The 12,341-nt window shown below is 43.9% G+C and overlaps 1 protein-coding gene across 2 annotated transcripts in view; it reads left to right on the top strand.

The window, feature by feature from the left end:
• The window catches only part of LOC134996061 (oocyte zinc finger protein XlCOF22-like), a 162,076-nt gene that overhangs the window by 146,539 nt on the left and 3,196 nt on the right, over window positions 1–12,341 (top strand). Inside the window, exon 11 of one of the 2 annotated variants that reach the window (XM_063951163.1) lies at window positions 11,935–12,238. The exons of the other annotated variant lie outside the window; for it this stretch is intronic. Coding sequence (XP_063807233.1) covers window positions 11,935–11,984 — 50 coding nt within the window. The 3' untranslated portion in view covers window positions 11,985–12,238. Of the gene's footprint in view, window positions 1–11,934; window positions 12,239–12,341 lie in introns of those variants that run through there. 2 annotated transcript variants of the gene reach the window in all.

Here is a 12,341-nt window from a genome sequence, read left to right as displayed (position 1 = left end):
CAGCTTTATTTTTCAACATAATCCCCTTGTAGATGTATACATTTTAGATCAACGGTCGTGGAGCATACATATGCCTGTCTTGTAGAACTCAGTATCTTGTACCCTAAAAAACGTATCATCATCCGTGGCAAAATGGCAACCACCAATCTCTTTTTCTTCAGTTTGGGGAAGAGATAGTAGTCAGAGGGTGACAAATCAGGTGGAATCCATAATCCTAAATGGCAGTCATGGCCACCAGTGACTTGTGAGCTGGAGCATTGCCTTGGTGGAAGAGCTTCCCACATCGATTCTTCTTGATTTCTTTTATTGTAACCGCTTCAAACGATCAATGTATGTTCCGGTGATAGTTTTACCCTTTTCAAGGTAGTCCACCAGCAGTACTCCTTCTGCATCCCTTTCCAGGAGACAGCACTCACTTTGTATTCTTTGGAGCAGGAGGTTCCTAATGCTTCCACTGTTTTGATTGTTCTTTAGTCTCAGGTTGGAAGTAATGCACCCAAGTCTCATCCTTGGTTACAAATTGCTCAAGAAACCTCTCAGGATCTGTATCAAACAGAACATGGTGAGATGTTCCCACTTGTGATCAACAGTAAGAAGTTTTGGGACCCATTGAGCTGACACGTTTGTCATTTGGAGTTTGTTGGGAATAACAGCATGAACACGTTCCTCGGAGATACACAGATGTTTGTCAATGTAATGCTCTGTTATTCTTCGATCTTCTGATATCATGTCATGGATTTTGTCAATGGATTCTTATGTGGTAATGGCGATAGGCCTCCCGGGACGGGGATCATCTTCAAGGCTCTCCTTTCCTTGTATAAATTTTGGTGCCCATTTCTTAACCATACTGTAAGAAGGAGCAGCCTCACATAATGTCATAACCATGTCCTCGTGGATCTCTGCGGGTGTTAAACCCTTTCTGACGAGGTAGCAGATGACTGCACGATGAGCAATTACATCCATTTTACAACCACTTTTATCCTGTCCTCTTAAAATTTCTAAAAGTCCTTGAGTCCTGTTTGGAGAAAGAGCGCTATATAAATAAAATTATTATTATTATTAAAAGAAAAACAACCGTGATTAACTTTTATGTAATCCTAAAAGAAGTTCAATTTTATGAGAAAATAAGATCTGTTTTGCACGTTTAATTGTACCATAGTCCACAAACTTTACGATCACCCCTTGTATTTTATATTCAGCATACTGTATGTCTATTTGAACATTTCTCTCTCTCTTTCTCTCTCTCTCTCTCTCTCTCTCTCTCTCTCTATATATATATATATATATATATATATACAGTGTAGATACAGCCCGGCACTCCTGTTGAAATGAGTGATGTTTGCCCCGGTGCCCTCCGTATATGATCAGGATACAAGAAAACAAACCAGCGGCACTCAGGGTCTTGTGGAATGGTAAATTTGTATTAAGACATCAGTGGAAAGAACATCAACGTTTCGGGGATTTAAACCCCTTTGTCAAGATGTGAGGTACCTCACATCTTGACAAAGGGGTTTAAATCCCCGAAACGTTGATGTTCTTTCCACTGATGTCTTAATACAAATTTACCATTCCACAAGACCCTGAGTGCCGCTGGTTTGTTTTCTTGTGTGTATATATATATATATATATATATATATATATCCTCTCACCACTCAGCGGCACTCCGGACTAATAAATTGGAGACTACAACGTCATCTTGGATTAAATCAACGTTTCAGTGCTCGGCGGCACTTTTATCAAGATTATCAGACAGCATAATCTTGATAAAAGTGACGTCGAGCACTGAAACGTTGATTTAATCCAAGATGACGTTGTAGTCTCCAATTTATTCGTCCGGAGTGCCGCCGAGTGGTGAGAGGATATTGTGGGCCGCTGCAATACGGCCGTCACGGAGGGCACCTGGCAAGTTTTGTTCTGGGATAACGAGTGCCGGATCTGGTGGATGTGTATATATATATATATATATATATATATATATACACACACACATATAAGTTAAGACAATGTCTGCATTTATTTTTGATTAAGAGACTCAGTGATGCCTAGATTTTGGTACTCAGATAGAGAGATAAATATATGGGATACATATGTTATCCTGGCGGGTGGCATGCTGGAGGTCATATGACCGACACCTGCATTCCAAAACAGAGTATGCTGACAGGGGTCGGGTATGTATGTATTCCCCACCCTTCCTAACCTTAACACTCCATTTCCTCAGCCTAACCCTAACTTTCACACGACACCCCCGCAGCCTAACCCTATCCTGAATGGATGCCAGATATATCTATATGTGAACTGCTGTTTGTGTGTTAAATTCCTTAGGGGTTTGTACTATTTTAGATGTTAGATATATTTGCCTACATGTTAATTAACCTGGGAGTTATTTATGTGTATTTTTATTTTTTAAATATTTATATTAATAAATGAATATTATTAGCAGTAGTGTGTTGTTTTGACCTTATACATTTAGCACCACTTATGTTTCTTGCTATTTGTCTTTTGTTAAAGGGTAGTGGAAATCTCTTTATAGGTGTGCAGCCTTTTGGTATTTGATAAGGTTTTTTTAGTGACTGTATGCCTTTGGCGCCTACAGTATTTTGTAGTTGATTCTGTTACATCTGTGACTTTTGTGTATCTCAGTGTAGTGATTACTTTGGTTCATCATCTAGAAAAGAACAACTGGAAGTGCGCATGCATCAGAAGTGTAGGATGAGGTCCAGTGTCCATCATTCTAGAGGAGCTGGTAAAGTTAAGTCCTCTTGCTGAGCAAAAAAGGCTGCCTTATTTCAAGCACAGCAAATGATGCTCTAAACATAACTTTTCCCCCCTTCATATTATTAATTTAATCCAGTGCAATTAAACACAAACTAGGTGCTTCATCGCGCCCTACGGGCGCTCTTCACACCGTCGCAAGGGGCTACGCCCCCTTAACCCTTGCATGCCTTTCTGGGGGTCAATATTTGTATTATATGGAGTATTACCTGCATTCCTTTGTTAGTGGTTAAATATTGCACAATGAAAGGGTGTGCGATGGTGAAGGAGGTGCAGCCCCTTGCGACGGCGTGAACAGCACCTGCAGGGCACGATGTACAGAATGTAGCGGGTGCGGGGGGGACTGCGGATGGGGGAGGGTGTCTGTAGATGCTGCGGTGGAGGGGGGGCGGAAGCGGGGCGGCCCGGATGGGGAAGGGTCGGGAGGTGCTGTGGGTGGGGGAGGGGCAGAGGAGTGGGGGCCGCAGATGGGGGAGGGGTCCGGAGGCACTGCAGGTGGGGGAGGGGCAGGGGTGCCACGGGTGGGAGAGGGGCAGGTGTGGGGATGTTGCGGATGGGTGAAGGGTTCCGGAGGTGCTGTGGGATGGGAAGGGGCGGGGGTGCCGGGGGTGGGGTAGGGGTCTGCAGGTGCCGTGGGTAGGGGAGAGGCAGGTACGGGTGGTGCAGCGGATGGGGAAGGAGGTCCGGAGGTGCTGCAGGTGGTGGAGGGGCAAATGCGGGGGTGCCATGGGTGGGGGAGGGGTGGGTGAGGGGGGGACCGCGGATGGAGGAGGGTTCTGCAGATGCTGCGGGTGGAGGGGGGCAGGTGTGGGGGGAGACATATATGGGGGGTGGATGGTGGAGGGGTCTGGAGGTGCTGTGGGTGGTGAAGGGGCGGAGGAGTGGGAGCCGCGGGTGGTGTAGGGGGTCTGGAGGCTGTGCGTGTGGGGGAGGGGTGGAGTGCCGCATGTGGTGGAGGGGAAGGTGCGGAGGTGTGGTGCATTGGGGAGGGGTCTGGAGGCGCTGCGGGTGCTGTACCTGCCAAAAAGGTAGTTGGAGGGTATGCAGTAACAGGGCCAGGACAGGGGTGACAGAGTCAGAACAGGGGTGACGGGGCCAGGACAGGGGTGACGGGGCCAGGACAGGGGCGATGGGGCCAGGACAGAAATGACGGACAGGATAGGGGTGACAGGGCCAGGGTAGGGGCGGCAGGACCAGGACAGGGGTGACAGGGCCAGTATAGGGTTGACAGGGCAAGCACAGGGGTGACAGGGCCAGGATAGGGGTAACAGGGCCAGCATAAGGGTGACAGGGCCAGGATAAGGGTGAAAGGTCCAGGATAAGGGTGACAGGGCCAGGATAACAGTGACAGAGCAAGGCCAGGGGTGACGGGTACATGACAGAACACAGGGCACGGGAGAGATTGGTATTAGGGACAGAACAGTGGTGACAGACAGATGTGTCTTACCGGAGTCACTGCTGCTGACTGCTGCTGTTCCACTCCAACCTGTTGGGATCTGCTGCTGGTGGAGACTTGGCATGGCTGACTCTCTCAGGCTGGAGTCCTGCTTCCTCTGCCCGTCCGCATCCCTCCCCCCCTCCTCAGTCACACACCGCAGACCTCGCGCAGCTGCCGGGCACTGTGGTAAGGGGAGACTGGGAGTGACTGGTTAGCCCTCAGGAGACGCTGCGGCTGGAGGGAGGCGGGGGTCATAGCATGCACGCGGCGCGGACCTCGCGGCAGCTGGGCACTGTGGTAAGGGGAGACTGGGAGTGACTGGTTAGTTCCCAGGAGTCGCTGCGGCTGGAGGGAGGAGGGGGTCGGAGCCTGCAAGCAGCTCGGACTTCTGCAGCGCTACCCGCTGGCTAAATTGTGTGAAGGAGCTGGGCGCACCTCACTGCGGGTGGCAGCGCTGCAGCTAGCGGTGGGGTTGCCGGGGCTGGAGATAACAGAGGCAGTACGGAACCTGCACAGCGGCAGGTGCCCCACAAAACTGCAGCTAAGAAGCGTGGAGTGTGCCAGAAAGTGACGCTCCTCAGCGCCAGAGAGACCCTGCTGAGTGTCCTGATGTGGGGGGTCAAGCACACAGTGAGCCGGTGCCCGTCTGTACGGCATACCCCCTCACACACCCCTATACCTCCCAACTGTCCCGATTTTCGCAGGACAGTCCCATTTTTTGGGGTCTGTCCCGCTGTCCCACCCGCGGGTCGCAGTGTCCCGCGGTGGGGGGGGGGGCAGTTGGGAAGCTCCTGTACTCGCTGTTCTGCTTAGCAGAGCAGCGGTGAATAGTGGAGACAGGAGGAGGGGCATCAGGGGGTACGGATTAAGGGGGGTTCCAGCAGCAGAGCCGAATTAAGGGGGGGGTCAGGGGGTACGTACCGTTGGCCCCACAGTTTTAGGGGGCCCCCCGGCTCGAGTAGCTCTGTCCCAGCTCAGAAGCTCCCCCGTCCTGCCAGCAACAGCAGCAGCATTGTCCTACAGTCAGCACACGCTGCTGCGTGTTGGCAGGTCTGTGGTGTTGCAGGGAGGCAGCAGTCTCCCTGCTTTCTTCTGCCTGTGCGGGTGTGTAGGGGGGAGCGACCACCTCCTCTGTATTTAGCCCTAGCTGAGGGGCCAAAATTCCATTTAAAAAACAGCAACAGGAATTTGCATAAGGGGGCGTGGCCTCGCGTCCCGCGATTAGGCCACGCCCCCAACCCCACAGCAGGCTCAGCAATGAGATAGGGCTCCCCTGTCTCAAGTGCCCTGGGCCCCCTGGACTTATAATCAGCCCCTGGGGGCATGCCAGCAGCTCACAGAGCGCTGGGCATACCCCCTCACTGACGAAAACGGGGATCCTCCCGTGAAGCCACGCCCCCTTTTCGCCGAGTGTGTGTCCCTCCTTCTGCCTGATGAAAGCTCCTGAAGAAAGCTGGGAGGTATGCACCCCTGCCTGTGACATGCCCATACCATCTGCTTCTGCTCCTAGTCTCCTATAGATTTGGCCAGATCTGTGACTCATTTGACTAACCCCGCCCAGTGTTGTGACTCCGCCCAGCGTTAGCAAATGAATCACAAAGTCACAGATCTGGGCTATTATATAGGAGATATGATCCCCTTCTACCCACCTACTGTCATATTTTGCAGCATCATAGAAGCACACGCGCCCCATTCAAAGTGAATGGGAGCATCTGTGTACACTCGGCGACGGCTAGCGGCGTGCCTGCGCCTCGGCCCCCCACCTGTGATGTAGCCACGCTCAATGAGAATCTGATTCAGACTAATCATTGCCATCTTACCTGCATGGGCAGTCCATGGACATCTGTGCCACTGCTACCAAGAATGTTTTTGGGACGAAAGGCTTACCTTCAGAGCTTTACCATAAGCTTTCATTGTCTTGTGTACACTTGACATTTTCCCACTTAGTCCTTTCCTGTAAATCACAAGATTTTTGCATTTTTATTTAGTGTTTGTTCGCATATATCTTCTGATTACTTCCTCCCACTCCTATCTCCAAGATTTTTCACGTGCTGCTCCCTTCCTCTGGAATTCTTTACCTCTCCCCCTCAGACTCTCCAACTCTCTACAAAACTTCAAACGGGCTCTTAAGACTCATTTCTAAACCAAACCCAGCCAAATCTCATCCTAACCCTCTGTTCCACGCTCTCTATGTACCCCATCTGTGTCACCCCTGTCTGTCTACCCCTCCCCTTAGAATGTAAGCTCTCACGAGCAGGGCCCTCTTCCCTCATGTGCTTATCCTTTTCTTACTTTAATAATCATCAACTGCCCAAATCACGCAGTTTTTTGGCCACCTGGAACTTATCTCTGTCATTTACTGGTGTAGTTATGCTTAGTTACCCTGTACTTGTCCTATATTGTTTTCAACTGTAAGTCACTGTTTTCCTGTTTTGATTATGTGCATATGTACTCTGTAATTGGGCGCTGCGGAACCCTTGTGGCGCCATATAAATAAAGGATGATAATAATAATAATAATAATATATCATTTGTAAACATTTTCTCTTAAATTTCTCTTTGTGCTGCTGCCTTTGCATCCGTATCATATATTTAATGCAAAACTCATGTGTCCTAGTTGCAACTCACTTGCAAGGCAGGGGTGTAAATTAAACTAGCTGCAGATACATCAATAAAATAAGGAAAATTCACTATATACTGCATTTTAGGTGCATTGTTAAAACAGGAGTGATTCCTATTTGTTTGCTTATGGCAAGACCATATATCATATCTGTATTGTTGATAAAGTGAGCTAATATCGGTAAGCCTGTTTCTATACTCATGGGTAAGTGAGTACAAATCCAACATTTACTTTTAAGTAACTTTGCAAACCTACTATGCATTTCTATCACTGAATTTCCTGTCAGATCATCTTTATGATCTCTTCTTTGTAACTTTTTATGTTCACACGTTCTTCCTAGTACTCCATTACAAATTGTTCATGTATCATTGATTATATCATTCATAGTCATTGAAATATTCAAACTTTTATTCAGACTAAAATTCATGACAATCGGAATACCCCATCCAAAAATGCAACATCAAAGTCCCAGATCTGGCCTTGGCCCAACAACCTATGTCTGTTTTTATATACAGGTTGAGTATCCCTTATCCAAAATGCTTGGGACCAGAGGAATTTTGGATATCGGATTTTTCCGTATTTTGGAATAATTGCATACCATAATGAGATATTATGGTGATGGGACCTAAATCTAAGCACAGAATGCATTTATGTTACAAATACACCTTATACACACAGCCTGAAGATAATTTTAGCCAATATTTTTTATAACTTTGTGCATTAAACAAAGTGTGTTTACATTCACACAATTCATTTAGGTTTCATATACACCTTATACACACAGCCTGAAGGTCATTTAATACAATATTTTTAATAACTACAGTATCATCAGTATTAAACAAAGTTTGTGTACATTGAGCCATCAAAAAACAAAGGTTTCACTATCTCAGTCTCACTCAAAAAAGTCCGTATTTCGGAATATTCCGTATTTCGGAATATTTGGATATGGGATACTCAACCTGTGTATATATATATATATATATATATAATATTTTATTATGTGTTTTTTTTCCAATAAATATTAATTATCACTTTATGTAAAGCAAACCGTCCTATTCTTTTAATTCTTAATCCATACAGCCGGCGCTGGTTCATTCCTTTCCTTGTTTTGCATATTTATAAGGACTTACCCATCCCTACACCAGCTGCTGCTGACTGCGCACTTGTACAACACATATTTGGTATATTTCTGATTATGATGATCTTTACAGTACTATTTAACATTATGTTTCTCTTCACTGTTACTGCATTGGCAAATAGTCCATGTTATATTATGACTGAACCACTATCTTTTTGGGAGGTTGCACAGGTGGTGCCTGTAAAAGCCATCCACTTGATGCTTTTACTGGTGAACTGAAGAAGCTGCATCTTGTACTGTGGGGGAGATGTATTAACCTGGAGAAGGCATAAGGAAGTGATAAACCAGTGATATGTGCAATGTGATAAAGGCAGCAGCCAATCAGATCCTTACTGTTAATTTACATATTGGAGGTGATTTGCTGGTGCCTTTATCACCTTGCACATATCACTGGTTTATCACTTCCTTATGCCTTATCCAGGTTAATACATCTGCCCCAATGTCCTCTATTTGAGCTGTCTCAGGAGATTTAGATTTTTTACAGTGTGTAGCGTTTATCCAAGACATTTTCTCATTTACTTTAACAGCAGTTGGAGCTGTCATCAAAACTTGACAAAGTCCTTCCTACCTGTCTGTCAGTAAGCCTGTTTTCAGGAAATTACAACCCATCACCTCATCACCAGGTTGTAGATTAGGGCAATCACCTTCCACGGGATTTTTCTGTGTACTGATCACAGCAGTGTGTATCTTCTTCAGATGGTTGCTTAGTAAAATTAGATAATTCACAGTTAAGTAATTTTTCTTAATGAGTTCATATGCGGGTGCAAAAACAACAGTGTAGTTTTCCAAACAGTATCTCCTAGAAATAAATATTTAGTTCTCCTTTAGGGGTTATTCTGATAGAATTCAGTATGAATAGCGATGATTCTAGCCACTGCAAACTAATTTCTGTGCCTATTTTAGAAAGTTTGTTCTAGTGTCCCATTGTAACGTTCTACTTTGCAACTAGATTGTGGGTTATATGCTGTATGTAGCTGTTGTTTTATTCCAAATAGTTGGCACATCTTTAGAAAAACTAGTCCAGTAAAATGTGACTTGTGCAGATGATTTAGCTTAAGGTATATAATAAATACAGACATATGCATTAGTTTGTTTCTTAGCAGTAATTGATGCTGTTGCTACCTTCAACCCACTCTTGAGAAACATCTACACATACCAAAATATACTGAAGCACTCTAACCTGTGGAACATGAAATCAATCTATGATTTGGAAAGGACCTGATGTTTGGGGAAAAGCTATTGTTTTATAAGGCCATCCTACATTTTTTATGCAAGCAGATAATACAAGAAGCACCGTATTTGGCTACAGCTGATGCAAAACTAGGAGCATTCCATCAAGTCTGAATCGGACTAATCATTGCCATATTACCTGCATGGGTCAGTCCATAGACATCTGTGCCAATGCTAGCAAGAATGTTTTTTTGGGATGAAAGGTTTAACTTCAGAGCTTCACCATAAGCCTTCATTGCCTTGTGTACACTTGACATTTTCCCACTTAGTCCTTTCCTGTAAATCACAAGATTTTTGTATTTTCATTTAGTGTTTGTTCACATATATCATTTGTAAACATTTTCTCTTACAATTTCTCTTTGTGCTGCTGCCTTTGTAGCAATATCTGCTCTATGATGTCCATTAGTAATCTCATGTTCAGTCATATGGGCTTGACAATTAATGACCACAATATGGTTAAGCAATTGTATAGCATCTAACAACTTTTTTACTGCTACTGCATATGAAATTGGGATGCCTGTTGCTGTCATAGGGCAGGATTCAATGATTTTCACCCCTTTCCACACCTGTTCTTTTTCTGCCCTTGGGGGCGTGGTATCATTATTTCAGCTTGCTACCCTTGAAGTAGTGAGGCACCCAGCCCTTTACAAGGCTAAACCTGATTACTATGGACGCGATGTGCACGATAACGGAGATAATTTTAGACAGGAGATTGGGCGTGATATATCATTTGAATTCCACCCATAGAGTCTTTCTGTCCATTTTCACCAAAATTGTGCACCACACCAAAGGCATATCTACTATAGGTGTATTTATCTTTTTTCCTTCTGCCAATATACATGCTTTTGTTAGAGTCTAAAGTTCTGCCAACTTTGCTGGGTAAGATGGTAAAAATTATTTTTTTGTCACATACCACATCATACCCAGATTGTATTGTCCCACTTTCTGTCTCCATATGGCAGCTACCATAAATATAGTAGACTAAATCAAGGTTCTGGAGTGGTATCTTTTTTAAATCTACCCTTGGAGTGGATTGTTCATCTACATATTTTAAGTAATCATGAGGGGTTACACGTTCCTCCCTCCATTCCTCTTTCTGAAACTCATCAGTTCCATTCATTGTAGAGTAGCTGGGTTCAAACTATTACATTTGAGCAGGGTAATATTTGTAGGAATATCGAGAATTAACATAGAGGAACATTTCATTTAATTATAATTGTTCTGATGAGCAGTGTTTTTAGTACTTAAGAGTATGTAACTGCTTTTTCTCCTTTTTCTGTGTGTCGCTACGAGTCTCAGCATGGCAGCACCTCATATGTTTAGAATTAGAGTGTGCAGTCCAGTCCACCCATATATTCTATATTGTGTACACTTGAAGGCAGAGTTCTTTATCTTGGACTAGCAACCCTCCTTGGGTGTTTTTAATTAGTATAGGATCCTTGCATTTGCAGTCTACATATTAAAATAGTGTTAGGAATGGGTGTGGGACATGGGGCCCCCTGGGCTGGTGTGGCCGGGCCAGTTCAGGGCATCATTATTGCAACACCGAATGTTACACATTTCTAGCTAATATATTGCTGCTTAATCACATTACAGCATTTCACATATTAGTAATTAGCACATTCTTATTTATACCTGTTAATTTTGATGTTTTTTTCTGTTTTACATCCAACTGAGTAATTAATAATATTTTAAGTATATTTACTATAGGTATGAGTTTTTTTTAGAAGAGGAGATGTTGCCCATAGCAACCAATCACATTCTAGCTACTATTCCTAGAAGCAGCTAGATAAATGTTAAGTGGAATCTGAGTGGTTGCTATTGGCAACATCTCCACTTCTAAAAAAAACTTGCACCTTAGTAAGCATACCCCATTTTATCTATTTAGCTGCCATTGTATTCATGCAATTGTGTTATAGCTGATTTCTGATTCTTCAGTGCAGGATTAGGTCTTATTACTATCTAGATAAACTCAATCTATGGCTCTATCTCTATCATTGCATCAGTCACCCGATTGCCGACTATCCTAATGTGTAGATGTGTCAGTTAGTTGTGGCCTTGTCATAACCGTAGCTGGCATCTGCCTGTCCTGGTGCCTGCTGTGCAGGTTTCCTCTTATCCACACACTGTGTAGTACAAAGGACATCTTTCCCATTACACATACTGATAGTATATAGGGACAGCCTATTTCTCAGCATGGATTTTTGGGACCTGTAATCTCACCAGCAATGGTGCCGTACCCTGCAGCCAGGAGATCATACAGCAGGAGGAGACATTTGAAGCATGCATTGTTTTAATGATTAGTGATTTGACCAATAATGTCCCTCTGATAGTGATCACTGTATATCATGAGCAGCCTGTTTGTGTTCCTACAAGGTTATTTGTACCTTACCTCTGTATGTTTAGATAACTGAGAGTAAGAATTAATGAAAGGTTTGTTTATATTAATAATGCAGTATAGTGAACTGGACAAAATATTAGTATGTATTTAGCGATGAACACAAATGTGGAATACTTGACACAAAGTATGTGTATTACTTTGGTGGTACAAATTCAGGTCAAACAAAGGAATTGCATAAGTCGCTATTTCAAATTTCTTGTTGGCATGCATTAGCATTGCAACTGGGAGTCCTTGTTTGTGGTTGGCAAGGTACAAGGCAAATGTTTTAAAAAGGTTGTGCAAAGCAATGCTTCTTAAGGTCATCTGAGATGTCATGGTTATGTATTATTTCAACAGGACTAAAAAAGCGAAAAAGACACAAATTGCAGCTGTACTGTGAAGAGTGAAGTGGTCAGAGAGACCTGGATTTAGCCTTTTAATTGCTTATATAGCTCTAAATTGCATATTTCCATCTCTTGTGCGGTGTCTGTTTTTTCTTTTTGTCCCAAAATTATTTCTGTTTTATGTTATACTTTCCTAATACTGTTCTGTCCCCTTCTCCTTGGTGCTTTCCCCTTAGTAAGGATTATTCTAGTACTGTAAAAAGAGACGGCTGCATTCATTGTGCTGAACTGAATAAAATGACAATGTCTGTACTACACTCCTTTTATGTTTTTAATACATCCTAAACTAGACTCCAATGTTAAGTGAGAATGACAGGGTTAATATAAACAATGTTGCCACATATTTTATAAAGCTTATTG

This window comes from Pseudophryne corroboree, chromosome 2 (genome assembly GCF_028390025.1).
Source record: "Pseudophryne corroboree isolate aPseCor3 chromosome 2, aPseCor3.hap2, whole genome shotgun sequence".
Taxonomy (NCBI): Eukaryota; Metazoa; Chordata; class Amphibia; order Anura; family Myobatrachidae; genus Pseudophryne; species Pseudophryne corroboree.
This window is presented reverse-complemented; position numbering and strand designations above follow the sequence as displayed.